The sequence below is a fragment of the Oncorhynchus keta genome, chromosome 27 (assembly GCF_023373465.1).
Source record: "Oncorhynchus keta strain PuntledgeMale-10-30-2019 chromosome 27, Oket_V2, whole genome shotgun sequence".
In the NCBI taxonomy this organism is placed as follows: domain Eukaryota; kingdom Metazoa; phylum Chordata; class Actinopteri; order Salmoniformes; family Salmonidae; genus Oncorhynchus; species Oncorhynchus keta.
In genome coordinates, this window is record NC_068447.1 from 30,686,369 (window position 1) to 30,707,289 (window position 20,921).

General features: G+C 41.7%; 2 protein-coding genes across 3 annotated transcripts in view; one reads left to right on the forward strand and one right to left on the reverse strand.

Annotated features, from left to right (window-relative positions):
• The window catches only part of arhgef19 (Rho guanine nucleotide exchange factor (GEF) 19), a 35,436-nt gene extending 24,809 nt beyond the window's left edge, over positions 1-10,627 (forward strand). The window contains exons 11-16 of the mRNA XM_052482152.1: positions 28-117; positions 398-561; positions 773-931; positions 1,024-1,103; positions 1,336-1,440; positions 6,444-10,627. Of these exons, the coding sequence (XP_052338112.1) occupies positions 28-117; positions 398-561; positions 773-931; positions 1,024-1,103; positions 1,336-1,440; positions 6,444-6,601 (756 nt within the window). The 3' untranslated portion in view covers positions 6,602-10,627. The remainder of the gene's footprint in view (positions 1-27; positions 118-397; positions 562-772; positions 932-1,023; positions 1,104-1,335; positions 1,441-6,443) is intronic.
• On the reverse strand, positions 7,651-18,448 carry LOC118359792 (probable pleckstrin homology domain-containing family N member 1). Of its 2 annotated transcripts, none has more exons than XM_035738532.2 (11): positions 17,828-18,442; positions 14,723-14,822; positions 14,258-14,401; positions 14,048-14,134; positions 13,842-13,920; positions 13,532-13,668; positions 12,321-12,467; positions 11,399-11,485; positions 11,099-11,174; positions 10,844-10,920; positions 7,651-10,583 (listed from the first exon to the last, which is right to left on the reverse strand). In XM_035738532.2, exons 1-11 carry the CDS (start codon positions 17,920-17,922, stop codon positions 10,476-10,478), a joined length of 1,137 nt encoding a protein of 378 aa, XP_035594425.1. In that variant the 5' UTR covers positions 17,923-18,442; the 3' UTR covers positions 7,651-10,475. The 2 variants fall into 2 exon arrangements, with proteins under 2 accessions (XP_035594425.1, XP_035594426.1); XM_035738533.2 differs by having other exon boundaries at positions 10,472-10,660; positions 17,828-18,448.
• Between the last annotated feature and the right edge of the window lie 2,473 nt (positions 18,449-20,921).

Sequence of the window (20,921 nt, forward strand, 5' to 3'; positions counted from 1 at the left end):
TTGAAATAACCGTTCTTATCACAACAGATTATAAAGGAATGTAACTCCAGTGTGCAGTCAATGAAGAGGATGGAAGAGCTCATTCACCTCAATAAGAAGATCCACTTTGAGGGCAAGGTAGATGACAACATCTCTCGTTGGGAACAACCTCATTCATTCTCAGTACACCTACTGTATACTCATGTACAGTATATTCCCCTTTCCCCTATCCACTGCTGAGAATCAATGGTTTTGGACAACAACAAATCCTATTTCTTATTATTGCCATAGTATGGATTAACCATATAATGTTTGCCCATTGTAGATTGCAAGTAAAGAAACCACATGCCTCTAACCCCAGTAATAATTAAATAACTGTTCATTCATGCTCATTAATCACATACATCTCCCCTTTTAGATATTCCCTCTGATCTCCCAGTCTCGCTGGCTGGTCAAGCATGGAGAACTGCTCGAAGTGGACACACAGACCATGAGTATTTCTGGGTCAAAGTTCAAGTTGCCCACAAGGCCTGTGTACCTGCATCTGTTCAATGACTGTCTTCTGCTGTCCAAGAGGAAGGAGTGAGTACTAAAGATGTACAATGTAGAGGGAGAATAGAAAGAAAAGTGTTTTATATGTATGGCGTAATGCCATGCTACAGTATGCTGAGCTATGCTATGCTCTGCCACACTATGCAACACTATGTATGGTGTTACTGTATGTCATAAATGTTGGTTGATTGAGTGATGCATGGCATACATTGACAAATTCCTGTCTCTGGTCTATCTGCAGCACGTGGAAGTTCATGGTGTTTGTTCACGCTAAGATCGGGCAGCTGAAGGTGAAGGACCTCAGTCAGAAGCTTCAGGGCATCTCAGGTTTCATCTTCCACCTGCAGCTGTGTGAGGGCCGGCAACTCAAACACCAGATCCTACTCAAGGCCCACACTGAGTGAGCTGCTATACATACCACTATCATGATATGTAATGGTAGTGATAAAAGTAGGAACTGACAGCCTCTACGTGGGTTTTGTTTCTTCCCAGGAGTGGGAAACAAAGATGGATCACAGCCATGTTCCCCTCTGATCCATTGGAAGATATTGAGCAGGCCACTGAGAATGATGGTAAGTAGCTGCTTTATCAATAGTCTGGATAAGCAGTCACATCTTGCAGTGCTGATTAAGTATTTCAATTACTTATAAAACAACTTCAGTCATGTCCCTGAGCTTCTGTTGTTTCACTTACTGTAACTTGGAAAATATTGCATTACGTTTTAAAATATTTTTAAAAATCGATTTTAACGGAAGTACAGCCTTTTCAGTCATTTTATACACCTTTGGTTGTTTCTCCTCTCAGATCTTTCCCAAGTTCAATGCATCAAGAGTTATCAGGCCCAAGAGCATGATGAGCTTACATTGGAGAAAGCTGATATTCTTCAAGCCAAGACCATTACAAGTGACGGTGAGAAACTCCCTTTGGCAAGCTCACATTAAACTCTATCATCATAAACAGGTTCAATCCAAGATGGGCAGGTTCAACCCAAGATGGCGTAGCAGTCAGACATATTTGTCCTTCGTCTTGTCGTGTCCCATATTTTTATATATTTTTCTTCGCATATCTTTTAATATTTTTCTAAACCCTTACTTCAAAATACTCTCCTGCAACCCGCCTCACCCAATGTGGTGTGGACCTGCTTTTTCTCTAAAGTATTTTTCTCTGCCTCTATTACTGGAATCTCTCCAACATAAACTAGCCAGCTAACTAGCCAGCTAACAGTCATCAGCTAACCTCTAGCCAGTTTGAACAAAGCGATTCAACCAGAGCATACCAGACCTATTTTTCTCTCCAAATCTCCGGATTCCTATCGCAAGCTCTGAACCTTCTCACCTTCCGACCTTCGCAGCTAACGTCCCCTGAATGCTATCTGTCTAGAGCACAACGGACTGTTGGCTTACGAGGCTCATCAAATACATTCCGAAGCCACTAGCTAGCAGTCAGCTATCCTTTGCTAGCGGTCATCAGCTACCTTTATCCCGGACAACTCTCGCCAGTCTGTACAGCGCAACTCAAACCAGAGCTAGTGGGACTTGTTCTTCTCCATATCTCCGGATTCCTATCGCAAGCTCTGAACCTATTTTTTTTTTATTTGAACGTTTAATTGTTTCTTTTTTTTATTATTATTTTTTAAACATTTATATTATGATATTTTTTTCCCCCACCTGGAATCATAGCAGCTAACGACCCCTGAACGCACAGCTGCAAATCTGCGGCCTGCTAGCTATCTAAAGCACATTGGACTGCTGGCTTAAGAGGCCCTTCGGACATATTTCTAAGCCCACTATACATATTTTGCCAATTGGCCTGGTTTACCACACGGAGTCCTGCTGATCCGTCCGCTGATGTAACTGCACAAGGGGGCCACAACAAACTTTCCTCCTCTAAGGCCTTTCTGTTAGCCTGCTAAGCCTGTGCCGCTAGCTGCCTGAAGCCACGCACTGGACTTCTATGATCACCTGGCTACGCATGCCGTGTCGATTGCTGTTCTGGTTTGTAACTATTGTTTTATTTCACTGTAGAGCCTCTAGCACTGCTCAACACGCCTCGGCTAACAATTTAGTTCCACCCCCCACACACGCAGTGACATCACCTGGTTTAAATGCTATTTCTAGAGACAATATCTCTTTCATTATCACTATATGCACAGGTTTACCCCCACTGTATTCACATCGTACTATACCTTTGTCTGTACATTATGCCTTGAATATATTCTACGGTGCCCAGAAATCTGCTCCTTTTACTCTCTGTTCTGAACGTACTAGGCGTCCAGTTCTGTTAGCCTTTAGCCGTACCCTTATCCTACTCCTCCTCTGTTCCTCTGGTGATGTAGAGGTTAATCCAGGCCCTGCAGTGTCTACCTCCACTCCCATCCCCCAGGCTCTCTCATTTGTTGACTTCTGCAACCGTAAAAGCCTTGGTTTCATGCATGTTAACATTAGAAGCCTCCTCCCTAAGTTTGTTTTATTCACTGCCCTAGCACATTCCACCAATCCGGATGTCCTAGCCGTGTCTGAATCCTGGCTTAGGAAGACCACCAAAAACCATGAAATGTCCATTCCTAACTATAACATTTTTTGACAAGATAGAACTGCCAAAGGGGGCGGTGTTGCAATTTACTGCAAAGATAACCTGTAGAGTTCTGTCTTACTATCCAGGTGGGTACCCAAACAATTTGAGCTTCTACTTCTAAAAATGAACCTTTCCAGAAACAAGTCTCTCACCGTTGCCGCTTGCTACAAGACCACCCTCTGCCCCCAGCTGTGCCATCGACACCATATGTGATTTGATTGCCCCCCATCTATCTTCTGAGGTCGTGCTGCTAGGTGACCTAAACTGGAACATGCTTAACACCCCGGCCATCCTACAATCTAAGCTTGATGCCCTCAATCTCACACAACTTATCAATGAACCTACCAGGTACAACCCCAAATCCATAAACACGGGCACCCTCATAGATGTCATCCTAACTAACTCACCCTCCAAATACACCTCTGCTGTTTTCAACCAAGATCTCAGCGATCACTACCTCATTGTCTACATCAGTAACTGTCAAACGCTCCCTAAAACACTTCTGTGAACAGGCAATTCTAATCGACCTGGCAGTTGTATCCTGGAATGACATTGACCTCATCCCGACAGTAGAGGATGCCTGGTTATTCTTTAACCTCTTACCTCCACCCGACACGCAGGCGTCCCATCTAGACATCTGGAAATGCAAATGCGCTACGCTAAATGCTAATAGCACTCGTTAAAACTCAAACGTTCATTAAAACACACATGTAGGGTACTGAATTAAAGCTACACTCGTTGTGAATCCAGCCAACAAGTCAGATTTTTAAAATGCTTTTCGGCGAAAGCATGAGAAGCTATTATCTGATAGCATGCAACACCCCTAAAGACCCGCAGGGGACGTAAACAAAATAATTAGCATAGTCGGCACTACACAAAATGCAGAAATAAAATATAAAACATTCATTACCTTTGACGATCTTCTTTGTTGGCACTCCTAGATGTCCCATAAACATCACTATTGGGTCTTTTTTCCGATTAAATCGGTCCATATATAGCCTAGATATCGATCTATGAAGACAGTGTGATCAAGGAAAAAAACAGCGTTTTATAACGCAACGTCATTTTTTAAAATTAAAAAAGTTGACGATAAACTTTCACAAAACACTTGAAATACTTTTGTAATGCAACTTTAGGTATTAGTAAACGTTAATAATCGATCAAATTGATCACGGGGCGATGTATATTCTATAGCTCTACGTCTTGAAATAATGTCCGGATAAATCTCAACCACAATATCCGGTCAGAGACCGGAAGAAATGGGCTGTCTCTTGCTCGTTTGACCAAGAAACAAAGCCTAGGCAAATGACAAGACTGTTGACATCGTGTGGAAGCTGTAGGTATTGCAACCTCGGCTCCAGGTAATGTGGTTTCCATTCAACAATACATTCAAGTGGCGCATTGATATATTTTCCAGTTTTCAGTGATCAGATTTTCCTGTGCTTTTCGATGAAACGCACGTTCTGTTATAGTCACAGCCGTGATTTAACCAGTTTTAGAAACGTCTGAGTGTTTTCTATCCACACATACTAATCATATGCATATACTATATTCCTGGCATGAGTAGCAGGGCGCTGAAATGTTGCGCGATTTTTAACAGAATGTTCGAAAAAGTAGGGGGTAGGATCAACAGGTTAAAAGTGCCTTCCTCACCATCTTAAATAGGCATGCAAAAAATGTAGAACCAGGAATAGATATAGCCCTTGGTTCACTCCAGACCTGTCTGCCCTTGACCAGCACAAAAACATCCTGTGGCGTTCTGCATTAGCATCGAATAGCCCCGGTAATATGCAACTTTTCAGCGAAGTTAGGAACCAATATACACAGGCAGTTAGGAAAGCTAAGGCTTTTTTAAACAGAAATTGGCATCCTGCAGTACAAATTCAAAAAAGTTCTGGGACACTGTAAAGTCCATGGAGAATAAGAGCATCTCCTCCCAGCTACCCACTGCTCTGAGGCTAGGAAACACTGTTACAACTGACAAATCCGCTATAATTGAGAATTTCAATAAGCATTTCTCTACGGCTGGCCATGCTTTCCACCTGGCTACCCCTACCCCGGTCAACTGCCCGGCACCCTCCACAGCAACCCGCCCAAGCCCCTACCATTTCTCCTTCACTCATATCCAGATAGCTGATGTTCTAAAAGAGCTGCAAAATCTGGGCCCCTACAAATCAGACGGGCTAGACAATCTGGACCCTCTCTTTCTAAAATTACCTGCCAAAATTGTTGCAACCCCTATTACTAGCCTGTTCAACCTCTCTTTCGTATCGTCTGAGATTCCCAAAGATTGGAAAGCTGCCGCGGTCATCCCCCTCTTCAAAGAGGGAGACACTCTAGACCTAAACTACTACAGACCTTTATCTATCCTACCCTGCATCTCTAAGGTCTTCGAAAGCCAAGTTAACAAACAGATTACTGACCATTTTGAATCACATCGTACCTTCTCCGCTATGCAATCTGGTTTCCAAGCTGGTCCTGGGTGCACCTCAACCACGCTCAAGGTCCTTAACGATATCATAACCACCATCGATAAGAGACATTACTGTGCAGCTGTATTCATCGACCTGGCCAAGGCTTTCGACTCTGTCAATCACCACATTCTTATTGGCAGACTCAACAGCCTTGGTTTCTCAAATGATTGCCTCGCCTGGTTCACCAACTACTTCTCTGATAGAGCTCAGTGTGTCAAATCGGAGGGCCTGTTGTCCGGACCTCTGGCAGTCTCTATGGGGGTGCCACAGGGTTCAATTCTTGGGCCGACTCTCTTCTCTGTATACATCAATGATGTCGCTCTTGCTGCTGGTGATTCTCTGATCCACCTCTACGCAGACGACACCATTCTGTATACTTCTGGCCCTTCTTTGGACACTGTGTTAATTAACCTCCAGACGAGCTTCAATGCCATACAACTCTCCTTCCAGGGCCTCCAACTGCTCTTAAACGCAAATAAAACTAAATGCATGCTATTCAACCGATCATTGCCCGCACCTGCCTGCCCTGTGTTGTTGAATGTGTCGAACTGCTATGCTTTATCTTGGCCAGGTCGCAGTTGCAAATGAGAACTTGTTCTCAACTAGCTTACCTGGTTAAATAAAGGTTAAATAGTTGTTTTTTTATTTTTAAATAAGTATACATATTAAACAGCAACTTCAGTAAAATAAAATAAAAACCCTTTACATTTTCTCCCTTACCCTAAAAGTAGTTCATAACAGTTTTCTATCATGTGTAAAACCCAAAGTCTGAGTCTTAAACCACCACAAGTAGACCACCACAAGTGATAATGTCACTAGGTGTGTTTTTGTTTGCTGAGGATGTTGTGTATTGTGTATCCACAGGCTGGGTGGAGGGCATTCGGCTGTCAGACGGGGAGCGGGGCTGGTTCCCCAAAACCAACGTGGAGGAGATCACAAGTCGCAGTGCGCGTCTCCGCAACCTCAGAGAAAACATCCGCGTTAAGTGTGTCACACAGAAACTGGAAGAGGAGCTCTTTTAAGTGTCCTTTCCATCCTGCAGGTTTTCATTTACACTTGGAATGTCCAATCAAACAGGGCAGCAACTCTCAACTCGTATCCATTAGACCCAGCTTTTATGCAACACCAGTTATACAATAGCTGAGCAGTTTTAGATTATCTGGATGTGGGAGTTTTATTTAGTCTGCAGGTGCTCATAAGGACATCATTTTTGGCATAGCTCGAGCATAAGCAATATTCTTAAGAGATATGGTTATCCAGCTGCATAGCAGTAATTTTCTTTCACTCATGCTTGCTATGACTGCATATACAGTACAACTACTGTAACACAACTATGGGAATACTGTATCAGAAACCAAGCATTTGCCTTTGCCCCCAAGCACTGTAATAGGAATAAACATAATTTCAGACATCACATTCAACAAAACATTAAGAACTACAGTGTTTGTGCATCTTCCCTGTCTTTTGACTTTCACTGCTAGTTACACCCTATTGACAATAAGAGTTGTTTACGCGTAGACAAAAATTAAGACAGTAGCACATTATATTATTGACCAACCACTACTACCATCTACATGCAGATGTTCACCATTCCAGTGACACATAAAATATTTTTTAAATATAGTTTTAAAAAAATTTGTTAGTGCTAATTTAAATGTTTGGTGTTGTGTATTTGTTTATGCTCCTAAAGCTGGTTATTCTCTATGGAGATAATGATGTACATTTACATAGTGTAGATGCACTTGTTTAAATGAGTAATGGCTCATTTACTATTATGACTGTAATTTATGAGGGCCAGGGTCTGCCAAAAATATGCCATACCATTTGAACAAATCTTAGAACTTATACATGCGCTACTTGAGATTTCTGGTTCTGAACATAATACTTTCAAATGTTTTACCCCTGAAATAAATGCACATACTTTTCAGTGTTTTATAAGACCACTGCTGAAATAGTTTCATATAATAATATGTAGGTGAAGCCTGAATGCTTGTGACCATGACATAAAGTTTGAGTTACTTGTACTGCACATATAAGTATTGTACATAATAAGAACACAATTTGGGAAAGGTATCTAGTTACTTTTTATTGAGTCCGTACATTTCAAGAACAATCATAACAGAAAATATGGAAAAGGTCATGAACAGCACTAGATTTTTTATTTTGGTTCACAGAGATTCTATGAAAAATATTGTACAATCAGTTCACTAAAAATAAACTCCCTATTTAGCCTATTCATTGCTATTACAGTCACTAGTGAAGCAGAGTACAACAGACAGTAGTCTACAGCAGAAGAATGTTCACCAGAATCTCTTCATTTCATTGGACCAGACTGAATAATATATACATATACAGTGCCTTCAGAAAGTATTCACACCCTTGACTTTTTCCACATTTGGTTGTTACAGTCTGAATTTAAAATGGATTAAATGGAGATTTTGTGTCACTGGCCTACACACAATACCCCATAATGACAAAGTGGAATTCTGTTTTATAAAATGTTGAAAATTAATAAAAAATGAAGAGCTGAAATGTCTTGAGTCAATAAGGATTCAATGACTTTGTTATGACAAGCCTAAATAAGTTCAGGAGTGAACATTTGCTTAACAGGTCAAATAAGTTGTATGGACTCACTTTGTGTGCAATAATAGTGTTTAATATGATTTTTAAATGACTACCTCATCTCTGTACCCCACACATACAATTATCTGTAAGGTCCCTCAGACGAGCAGTGAATTTAAAACACAGATTCAAACACAAAGACAAGGGAGATTTTTCAATGCCTCGCAAAGAAGTCCACCTATTAATAGATGGGTAAAAAAAGCAGACATTGAATATCCTTTTCAGCATGGTGAAGTTATTAACCCTTTAGAGAGTTAAGAGACTCTAAACCCTGTCTAAGCTGGGGTAAGGGGGGTTCTACTAAGCTAATTTATGGAATTGTTTTAAGATGGTCATACCAAGGATCATTACAGTATTTGATTTAGAATTTTAAGACCCCTTAAAGGTATAAAAAAATATATACAAAAATTATTAGATGACACATTGAATTTGTTGTTACTGTTATTAGCCCATAGAAACGCATTGAATAACAGATTCATTACATGGAAATGATAGTAAAACAAATATATAAAAAGGAAGTTTGTTCTTTAAGTGTCTGCCCTATATCTGAGAGATATAAGAAAGCTCAGGAAACAATTGGTACCGGGGACCTTCAGAGGAGTCCTGTGAGGCTTGTGGGCGTCCTACAGAGGGGTCATATTAGTGTGGAGACCAAACTGTTGGGACGCTGCAGACAGAAGTTGGCAGAAGAGGCTTTACCGACTTCAGACGAGTCCTGTGAAGCTTGTGCGGATCTTAGAGCCATACAGAGAACATCAGCGTGAGAGTCTCATCTTTCATAATAGTTTTTGGCCTAACCTTTCGGACGCTTTAGACATTTTCTCGAGAAGACAGATTTTCCGGATGTCTTATGGTCTGACAAACACCGCTCAAGCTCTGCCACCTTTTACCGCATATGCAGAAGGGCTATATTGGCAGATACAGTGGATTGAGACAAAGCCCTAGCTTAAACAGACGGATTTTGAAATACATTTTTTATTGTTAATTTGATTTCCACAGGGCCATGTAAATTGTAGGAGAAGGGTTAATTACACTTTGGATGATATATCAATACAAAGATACAGGCATCCTTCCTAAGTCAATCAATCAAATGTATTTATAAAGCCCTTCTTACATAAGCTGATGTCAAAGTGCTGGACAGAAACCCAGCCTAAAACCCCAAACAGCAAGTAATGCAGGTGTAGAAGTCAGTTGCCAGAGAGGAAGGAAACCACACAGGGATTTCAGCATGAGGCCAATGGTGACTTTAAAACAGTTAGAGTTTAATGGCTGTGATGGGAGAAAACTGAGAAAGGATCAACAACATTGTAGTTACTCCACAATAATAACCTAAATGACCGAGTGAAAAGAAAGAAGCCTGTACAGAATAAAAATATTTTTGCAACAAGGCACTAAAGTAAAACTGCGAAACATTTGGCAAAGAAATACATTTTATGTCCTGAATCCAAAGTGTTATATTTGGGCCAAATTCAACACATCACTAAGTACCACTCTTCATATTTTCAAGCATGGTGGTGGCTGCATCATGTTATTGAGTGTGCTTGTCATCGGCAAGGACTAGGGAGTTGTTTAGGATAAAAAATAAATGGAATAGAGCTAAGCACAGGCAAAATCCTAGAGGAAAACCTGGTTCAGTCTGCGTTCCAACAAACACTGGGAGACAAATTCACCTTTCAGCAGGACAATAACCTAAAAGATAAGGCCAAATATACACTGGAGTTGCTTACCAAGATGACATTGAATGTTCCTTAGTGGCCTAGTTACAGTTTTGACTAATTGGCTTGAAAATCTATGGCAATACTTGAAAATTGCTGTCTAGCAATGATCAACAACCACTTTGACAGAGCTTAAATTAAAATAAAATAAAATAATACAATCAATGTGTCGAAACGCTTAGAGACTTACCCAGAGAGACTCGCAGCTGTAATAGCTGCCAAAGGTGATTCCAACATGTATTGACTCAGGGGTGTGAATGCTTATGCTTATGTGAATGCTTATGCAAATTAGATATTTCTGTATTTCCTTTCCAGTACATTTGCAAACATTTCTAAAAACATTTTCACTAATTATGAGCTATTTTATGTAGATTGGTGAGAAAAAAATATAAGTTTAATAAATGTTGAATTCAGGCTATAACACAACAAAATGTGGAATAAGTCAAGGGGTATGAATACTTTCTAAAGGAACTGTATACATGATATCCACAAATAGTGTCTATTAATGAAAAGAGGCATGAGTCTTCTATATTGTGAGGCCATTGGTCAGTTAGTCTCATTAATGTGCAATTATCATTGGTTCCTGGGACTCCTTTCTGCTCCTTTGTTTTTTTGGCATGAGAGGTGGAGCCGGGTGGTTTGAGGTAGCTTGGAGTTTTTTTTCCGGCTATTGAGAAAATAAATAAACACTACTGAGTCATTCTGCAACTACTTTTTGGGACTTGTCTGTAATTTTCTTTTTTTCTGTAAAAAACATTAAAGACAAAATAACTTATTTTTAACATCCTGCATCTTCACATAATAGATGTACATGTATGGCTCAATTGGAATCAATGGAAACAGGCAAAAGGCAAGCCACACAGTTTTCCCGATCCGTTTGTTTTGTTCCATCTTTCCCATTTTAACGGGACTGTAATGGTACTTTACCTGTTGTAGCTGGAAGATCCAGTTCTGATATTCTTCAGGACAGGTGCAAGATACCTGCAGCGGCTCAATCAGTTCACCTGAGCCACACAATATACAATAGAAGTACAGTGTTCTTCACCAATACATACAGCAACACCTGAGACAGTGGAATTGAAACATATCTCTTTGCAGTTTGGAGGGTCAATTTACAGTCAATTTCCCTCATTATATAAACACGTTAGAGCAGAATGACATTATGTCTGTTTTGTATTTAACCTGCTAACTCGAACTCCAGCCTCCCAGGTAATGCTGACCTCTCCACGGCTGTGATGCTTTTCCGAGGCAATCTACCCTAAAGTGTTATGAAATACAGGTTGAAGTGCCATTTATCTTGAATTGAGAAAGGTTAGTATTGGATCACCTCTATATTTTACAACATCTTCTAAACTGTACATCATAGTATATCACACCAACATCTACTCTATAGCGACAAGTGGCAAACATGGTAAGGTCACCAGGTTCCTATTGTAGGAGTTCCAGTGAAATTGTTTCCTAGAGAACATAATTTGACTGTACCTCATATATGACACTGAGGCTCTTGTTATCCACAGAGAGCAGGAGGACATCTTGAGGGAAGAGTACTAGAAGTTGCTGATGGAGTCCCTGCAAGAATGTTTTAACATTATCACACTGTTAATTTGATCTGAAGTCCACTATTATAATTATCATTAGCATTCTAATATTAGCATAATCAAGTATTATTATTAGGCCTATGCTCATTATTGGTTGATTAGCATATTTATTAGCATTAGCATTATTTATATTTTTTTATGTAGCCGATACTAGTGATGAAGTATCGTCTGAGTATTTGATTCCTTTGCATGGCATGTATACCATGTGTTGAATCTGTTTTACAACATACCTGTGTGTTTACCTAATTCTGGAAACATGTCATTAATTATTTACATGGGATTTAATGATCTGTTATTTGATTGACCAATGCATTAATTGTATTGTAATAGCTTTATTGAAACAGGAAGTGACAGACAGTTTCTGAGTTTTGGCTAATGGTATTCAATTGGGTCTGCCTAAATAGTAATCTGTCTCTGTCCACTCTTTGTTGCTTAAAGGAGGTCATCCATCCAACTGTATGCGGCCCCTAAAGTTACACTGGTGGCAGCAGTGGTGCTATTTTTGATGGAATTGTGATTTTTGTTCTATCTCTGGACATTGTGGATAGCTAGATTCACCTACCTAGCTATTGAGATCTTTAGCAGATGTTGATCTTTTTGTTGGAGATAAGAGGGATTTCAGATTTTTGGGGTAATTTTGCCACCATTTCCATCCACATAGTTTTGCCTTTTTCATTCCAGTACAACATGCATGCCTATTTGAATCGTTTAGCATGTCTAACATGACAGCTATCAAGCTATCAAGACCCCTTAAAATGGACTTTCGAGTACTGGTGAGTACACAAGTTACAGTGCGGGTTGTGTACCTGTCTCTGTGTGTTGATGATGTGGACCATGGATATGTATACAGGCTGGCCCATGTGCTGGATGGGGGCCCCTTCCCACTGCTGAATTGGGGCTTGCAGTAAATACGTTTTCAGTTCCTCTTTCTTCCAGATCTCATCGCAGGGTACCTACAGTAAGTGACAACAGAAACGTAGCTTCATATTTGGAGAGTTTCACCATAATTATTTGCAGCAAATGTCCTTTTATGATGATGCATTTAGCTCATTAGTGTAATATATAGTTGAAGTCGGAAGATTACATACACCTTAGCCAAATACATTTAAACTGAGTTTTTCCACAATTCCTGACATTTAATCCTAGTAAAAATTCCCTGTCAGGATCACCACTTTATCGTAACCGAAAGGTTTCAAGATCGAATCCCCGAGCTGACATGGTAAAAATCTGTCGTTCTGCCCCTGAACAAGGCAGTTAACCTAGGCCGTCATTGAAAATAAGAATTTGACAGAATGCGTCTCCTTCCTGAGCGGTATGACAGCTGCGTGGTCCCATGGTATTTATACTTGTGTACAGATGAGGGGTATCTTCAGGCGTTTGGAAATTGCTCCCAAGGATGAACCAGAATGTGGAGGTCTTGGCTGATTTATTTGGATTTTCCCATGATGTCAAGCTACGTTTGAAGTTAGGCCTTGAAATACATCCACAGGTACACCTCCAATTGACTCAAATGATGTCAATTAGCCTATCAGAAACTTCTAAAGCCATGACATAATTTTCTGGAATTTTCCAAGCTGTTTAAAGACACAGTCAACTTAGTGTATGGAAACTTCTGACCCACTGGAATTGTGATACAGTGTGATATAATATAATATGTGATACAATATATACAATTATAAGTGAAATAATCTGTCTGTAAACAATTGTTGGAAAAATGACTTGTGTCATGCACAAAGTAGATGACCTAACCGACTTGCCAAAACTATAGTTTGTTTTAACAAGAAATTTGTGGAGTGGTTGAAAAATGATTTTTAATGACTCCAACCTAAGTGTATGTAAACTTCCAACTTCAACTGTATGTAATATGTGCTATTCATATGTGCTATTAGATGTTCAAGTTGTGATCAACCAAAGTGAACCTCACAATTGTTCAGACAGTTTAACATTTTGCAATGACATCTGTTTAGGATCTGTCATTTACTGTATACGGGTGTGGTTCTTATGCTGATTGAATTACCAGGTAAGACAGTGCACAGTGGGAGGGGCTTAGCAGTTGGCTCATGGATTTGTATTTCCTCTCCTCCATGTGGTGTATCCATTTGTTCATCTCTGCTGCACTGGAACAGGTGAATACTTTGGAGTCCACCATTGGACCTAGAATGGGGAGGGAGATGGTAGCCGTGTTACAATACAATAATTAAACCATTTACTGTTGGTTTTGAATCATACCTATGACCGTAGCACAGCCATGATAAACCACAATAAATCATATACCCTTGTCTATTTATGCTTTAATGAACTCTCTGCACAATCATAATAGAACTCACCACTGATCTGGAACATGGTTTGCGAGTTGGAGGCTAGTGAAGTGGCTTGGAAAGACAGTCCAGAGAGAGGCAGCATGCCCTGAAATAGAAGAAGCAACACATTGACTAGCTGGCCTTAGGTGAACGCATTTTACATTCAAGTTAAATGTTCAACATGCATCTGCACAGTGTCGTTACAGTATTTCCCCATTTGTAAAGGAACCAACCTCATAGATAAAATCATGGTGAGAGTGGTCCAGAGATAGGATCAACAAGTGGAAGGAGAACAGCACCAGATAGTGTTCACGTGTCTCCTATAGGAATATAAACAAACACATGAACAGAACATCAATATAGCAGTACTAGAGTCAGGACATAGACAGTGAGTGATGATTGATCTCTACAGTCTATCTGAGCATGGTGTAGTGAGATGTTACCTGTGTGTAGCTGTTGTGGAGAGACACCAGGGAGGAGTGCACTATCTCTCCATACATGTGTGTAGGTTGGCCCTCCCAGTCACGGATGGGCTGGTTGTAGATTCTGTGGTGTAGCTCCTCTCTGCTCCTGCCCCATAGCACAACCTAGGGGAATAGAATAGAATACTTCATTTGAAATTAGATGTGAGGAGTTTACATTAGTATACATGAGTATCCCTTCATCATTAATGTGATATAACAACTTTGACATAAAATAGTATGTTGATGCACCATTGACACCATGCATTCACACTTGCAGGTGCCAATATGTGCACTCGAAGGGTGTGACCCACTGTTGTTTCCTGTGTGATAAGTGCATGGCAGAACCTTTTCAATTTCTGTATCTTAGTGTCATATTCATACAGAGGGCCTCTCTCTCTCTCTCTCACACACACACACAGACACACACTTTCATCCTCCACTGACCTCCTGGTTGAGGTGTCTCACTGAAGGGTAGCGAGAGGGTGGACCATCTTTTCCATTCCTCACGGAGAGCTGAAGCCTGCTCTCTCCTAGACTCCATATCCTGAAACATTAATCATATCCATGCCTTCGGAAAGTATTCAGACCCCTTGACTTTTTCCACATTTTGTTACGATGCAGCCTTATTCGAAAATTGATTAAGTCGTATTTTCCCCTCATCAATCTACACACAATACCCCATAATAACAAAGCAAAAACAGGTTTTATTAGAAATGTTTGCAAAAAAACCCCATAAATATTACATTTACATAAGTATTCAGACCCTTTACTCAGTACTTTGTTGAAGCACCTTTGGCAGCGATTACAGCATCGAGTCCTCTTGCGTATGACGCTACAAGCTTGGCACACCCGTGGATCTCTCTGTACTTTGCTCTGTTCTTCTGTGCCTCGATCCTGACTAGTCTCCCAGTCCCTGCCACTGAAAAACATCCTCACAGCATGATGCTGCCCCACCATGCTTCCCCGTAGGGATGGTGCCAGGTTTTCTCCAGGCGTGACGCTTGACATTCAGGCCAAAGAGTTCAATCTTGGTTTCATCAGACCAGAGAATGTTGTTTCTCATGGTCTGAGAGTCTTAAAGTGCCTTTCGGCAAACTCCAATCAGGCTGTCATGTGGATTCTGTCTGGCCACTCTAACATAAAGGCCTGATTGGTGGAGTGCTGCAGAGATGGTTGTCCTTCTGGAGGTTTTTCCCATCTCCACAGAAGAACTCTGGAGCTCTGTCAGAGTGACCATCAGGTTCTTGATCACCTCCCTGACCAAGGTGCTTCTCCCCCCGATTGCTCAGTTTGGCTGGGCGGACAGCTGTAGGAAGAATCTTGGTTGTTTCAAAAATTCTTCCATTTAAAAATGGGGACCTTCAATGTTGCTGATATTTTTTGGTGCCCTGCCCACATCTGTGCCTCGACACAACACAATCCAGTCTCAGAGCTCTACGGACAATTCCTTCGACCTAATGACTTGGATTTTGCTCTGACATGAACTATCAACTGTGGAACTTTATATATACAGTTGTGTGCCTTTCCAAATCATGTCCAATCAATTGAATTTACCACAGGTGGACTCAAATCAAGTTGTAGAAACATATCAAGGATGATCAATGGAAACAGGATGCACCTGAGCTCAATTTCTAGTCTCATAGTAAAGGGTCTGAATACTTATGGTAAATAAGGTATTTCTGATTTTATTTTTTTATTTATACATTTGATCCAATTTTTTTTTTTTTACTGTTTTCGCTTAGTCATTATGGGGTATTGTGTGTAGATTGCTTAGGATTTTTTTAAAGTCCATTTTAGAATAAGGCTGTAATGTAACAAAATGTGGAAAAGGTCAAGGGGTCTGAATACTTTCCGATGGCACTGTATATCAGCAGTAACATTAACCACAAAACCTTCTCACAAAGATGTTTATATCTCCCATTTATCCCACACTACTGTAACATCTCATAGAACTGTAGACCAATTTGCCCACCTCATTTACAAGCCAGCCATGTTGCCTGAGCCCCCTTCACCCAACAGTGTCCAGACATAAGCAGATTAAAGTGTGGAGCAGACACCCACCATCTGACCCCCTCACATAAAGACCTGTTGCCCACATTCACCCATTTATCTGGTAGTAATACAGTAGCTACATACCCTTAAACCATTCCCTATGTGTGTCAACAGTTCTGTCACCTCTGTGTTTGTGCTTGAGTGTCTGTCTCTGTGTGTGCATGTGTCCCTTTGTGTGTGTGTATGCACTGTTTGAATGCAGTGTGTGTGAACCTATTCATGCTTGTGTGTGTGTGTGTGTGTGTGTGTGTGTGTGCGTGCGTGCGTGCGTGCGTGCGTGCGTGCGTACGTACGTACGTGCGTGCGTACGTACGTACATACATACATACATACATACATACATACATACATACATACATACATACATACATACATACATACATACATACATACATACATTCATAAGTGCGTCAATGTGTGTGCGCGGACAAGCATCCTCGCGCGTGTGCACAGTATGTGTTGCTTGTGGCTGATCCCTTGTCTTCTCACAGTTTGGGCACGTGAAGTCTGTGAGCTGCTATTGTGATTAGCTTCTCGTTTCCCCCACTCCCCACATGATGGGATTTAGAGGCCTGGCCAGTGTTAGACCAGACTGGACAGGAGGGAGAGACGAGCGGTAGCATTGTCTGCTAATTAGGGAGACAATATCACCGGCCGCTCATGTCCTAATCACATCAGTGCCGCTTCATTGAGGATCAGTACGTTTATGTCTAACGTTTATGTCTCCAAACTAGCGTTCTGACTCTGTATGTGCTTTTGTGTGTAAATGAAAATGACACAGATGCATTATGTTTCATTGTTCAATAAAATATGCCCTCAAATGTCATTGTTTCTTCCTCAAGGAACTGAAGTTCTGAAGTGGTTGAAACTGCTAGCACACTTGTCAATGTGTGCTCTATTTTCCCCACTCACCCCAAGGAAAAGCGATACCACTTCCTCTCAATACCTTGTCAACCAAACACACCTCGTTCTTATTACCAAAACCCAACAATAGGTAGTATTTAATAGTATTGCTTCAAACTTTCTTACAAAGCCAAGAGGCTCAGTATTTTACTGCTTGTTTTATCTAGATTCAGAGAAGTTGATATTGTGAAGCGTATCTATTCGGTTGTGACCATGCTTGATAGTCTTAGATGCTGTCATGTGTCATCAACATATTTAAACTCTCCACAGTCATTACATTTACATCATTTAGCAGATGTTCTTATCCAGAGACACTTACAGGAGCAACTGGGTTAAGTGGCTTGCTCAAGGGCACATGGACAGATTGTTCACTTAGTCATCTCAGGGATTCAAACCAGCGACCTTTCGGTTACTGGCCCAACACTCTTAACCTCTCTTTACCGCTAGGCTACCTGCCGCTTATGTTTCCGAATCAAATTCAAATGGGATTGTGAGGATGTAAAAAGCCGAATGGCAGTCTATCAAACTCAAACAGACCACTCCCATGAGGGATTGATAGGGTTCATGTTCTTCTGTTAACAAAATAAGACTCACCCTGAGTTGTCAATCTCCAGGAGCTCGATCTCGTCAGGGCCCACATCGTCAATCCCGGAATGCGCTCCTCTCTGAGTCACACTACAGCATCCCATGACCAGGTAGCACTCTCCTCTCTCAGCCTAGTCCAGTCCAGCGAGACACAGAACTCTTTCCTTCACCCTCCGTTCCTAGTACACTAACTATACTGTACCATCTGTCTCCGTCTGCATTCATCCCCACAGCTAAGACCAGACGGAGGATATGTAGAGAGAGGGGGGGGGGTGAAAAGAGGACCGGCACAGTGCAGAGGGAAGGGAGGGCTATGTCGCTTAACTTCTCAGTTCTCAATTTCTTCTAAAACACAATATCACTATCCCTGAAATATCAAGAAAAAGGTGGCAAAGCTTCTGAGATGAGTTGAGTCAAGAAGCAAAAAGCTGTGAGCAGCGTCACAGTGCACTCACTCTTCCTTCCTGTCAGTTTGCACGCAGAGAGCCATGCAACTTCCTCAGTGGCCTTTTCACTTTGACGGTGTCACAGAGCAAATTTGAGTTCTTCCGAAGCCTGTCTGCTTTCCCTTTGGAGAAACATGCAGATGAAGCAATTGATGGCAGAGCCATTGAGAAACAAGAGACGCTGTTGACCATTGTTGAAATAATCCTCCTGTTTACATGTGCAGTGCTTAATAAGTACAGAGGCATGATAATTATGTGTTTCACAGTTGAAAGACAAAGGGCTGCAGTCATAACATCAAGCCACAGCTTCAACACAGTTGTGCGGTGTGTTGTGTTGTAGTTGTTGTTTGTACAGTTGGATTGGTGTGGGCACTGTTGGATTGGTGTGGGCAATTCCACAATAACAGAGTGATGCTGAGACACAGATTTTCCACTTTAAAAAGTCTATGGACACCCCTTCAAATTAGTGGTTTCGTCCATTTCAGCCACACCCATTACTGCAGGCTCAGTGACTTTCAACGTGGCACCGTCATAGGATGCCACCTTCCAACAAGCCAGTTTGTCAAATTTCTAGAGCTGCTAGAGCTGCCCCGGTCAACTGTAAGTGCTGTGAAGTGGAAACGTCTAGGAGCAACAGCTCAACCGCGAAGTGGTAGGCCACACAAGCTCACAGAACGGGACCACCGAGTACTGAAGTGCGTAGCTTGTGAAAATTGTCTGTCCTCGGTTGCAACACTCACTACCGAGTTCCAAAATGCCTCTGGAAGCAACGTCAGCACAGTAACTGTTCGTCAGGAGCTTCATGAAATGGGTTTCCATGGCCGAGCAGCCGCATACAAGCCTAAGATCACAATGCCAAGCGTCGGCAGGAGTGGTGTAAAGCTCGCCTCCATTGGACGCTGAAGCAGTGGAAACGCATTCTCTGGCGTGTTGAATCATAGAACGTCGACTGCGAGCCAGGCCCAGGCCTAATCGCCCAACATCAGTGCCCCAACTCACTAATGTTATTTTGGCTGGATGGAAGTAAGTCCCCACAGCAATGTTCCAACATCTAGTAGAAAGCCTTCAAGAAGACTGGAGACTGTTAAAGCAGCACAGGGGGGACCAACTCCATAATGCAAATGATTTTGGAATGAGATGTTCGATGAGCAGGTGTCCACATACTTTGGGTCATGTAGTGAATGTCAAACTATATCCAATGTTTGCAAAGTTAAACAAAACTCAAACTCAAATCAAATAAAACGTTATTTGTCACATGTGCTAAATACAACCGGTGTAGACCTTACAGTGTTAAGAAAAAAATGAAATATGTTTTAAGTAAAAAATTTAAAATAGAAAATAAAAGTAACAAATAATTAAACAGCAGCAGTAAAATAACAAGCAAGGCTATATACAGGGGGTACCGGTACAGAGTCAATGTGTGAGGGTACCGGTTATTTGAGGTAATATGTACATGTAGTTAGAGTTAAAGTGACTATGCAGAGATTATAAACAGAGAGTAGCAGCAGCGTAAAAGAGGGGTCTGGGTAGCCCTTTGATTAGCTGTTCAGGAGTCTTATGGCTTGGGAGTAGAAGCTGTTAAGAAGCCTTTTGGACCTCGACTTGGCGCTCCGGTACTGCTTGCCGTGCGGTAGCAGAGAGAACAGTTTATGACTAGGGTGGCTCGAGTCTTTGACAATTTTCAGGGCAGCCTTCCTCTGACACTGCCTGATATAGAGGTCTTGGATCTACCCTCTGTAGTGCCTTGCAGTCGAATGCCAAGCAGTTGCCATACAAGGCAGTGATGCAACCAGTCAGGATCTTCTTGATGGTGCAGCTGTAGAACCATCTGAGGATCTAAGGACCCATGCCAAATCTTTTCAGTCTCCTTAGGGGGCTTTGTCGTGCCCTCTTCACAACTGTCTTAGTGTGTTTGGACCATGATAGTTTGTTGGTGATGTGGACACCAAGGAACTTGAAGCTCTCAACCTGCTCCATATTTCAGGTGACAAGTGATACCTTCATTAAGTCCATTTATTAAAGTGGCCAGAGATTTGAGTCTGCCTCTCTATGTTAGTGATGGCTGTTAAACAGACTGATGGCCTTGAGATAGAAGTTGTTTTTCAGTCTCTCGGTCCCAGCGTTGATGCACCTGTACTGACCTCGCCTTCTGGATGATAGCATGGTGAACAGGAAGTGGCTCAGGTGGTTATTGTCCTTGATGATCTTTTTGGCCTTCCTATGACATCGGTTGCTGTAGGTGTCCTGGAGGGCAGGTAGATTGCCCCCAGTGATGCGTTGTGTAGACCGCACTATCCTCTGGAGAGCCTTGAGGTTGAGGGCGGTGCAGTTGCCGTACCAGGCGATGATACAGCTGTACCAGGCTATGATACAGGGGAGATACTCATTTAGTTCAACAATTGTGGCCATCTTGAAGCATGTGGAGACAACAGACTGGGATAGAGATTGATTGAATATGTCCGTAAGCACACCAGCCGGCTGGTCTGCTCATGCTCTGAGGACGCAGCTAGGGATGCCGTCTGGGCCATCAGCCTTGCGAGGGTTAACACGTTTAAATATTTTACTCACATTGGACACGGAGAAGGAGAGCCCACAGGCTTTGGTAGCGGGCCGTGTCAGTGGCACTGTATTGTCCTCAAAGCGAGCAAAGGAGTTGT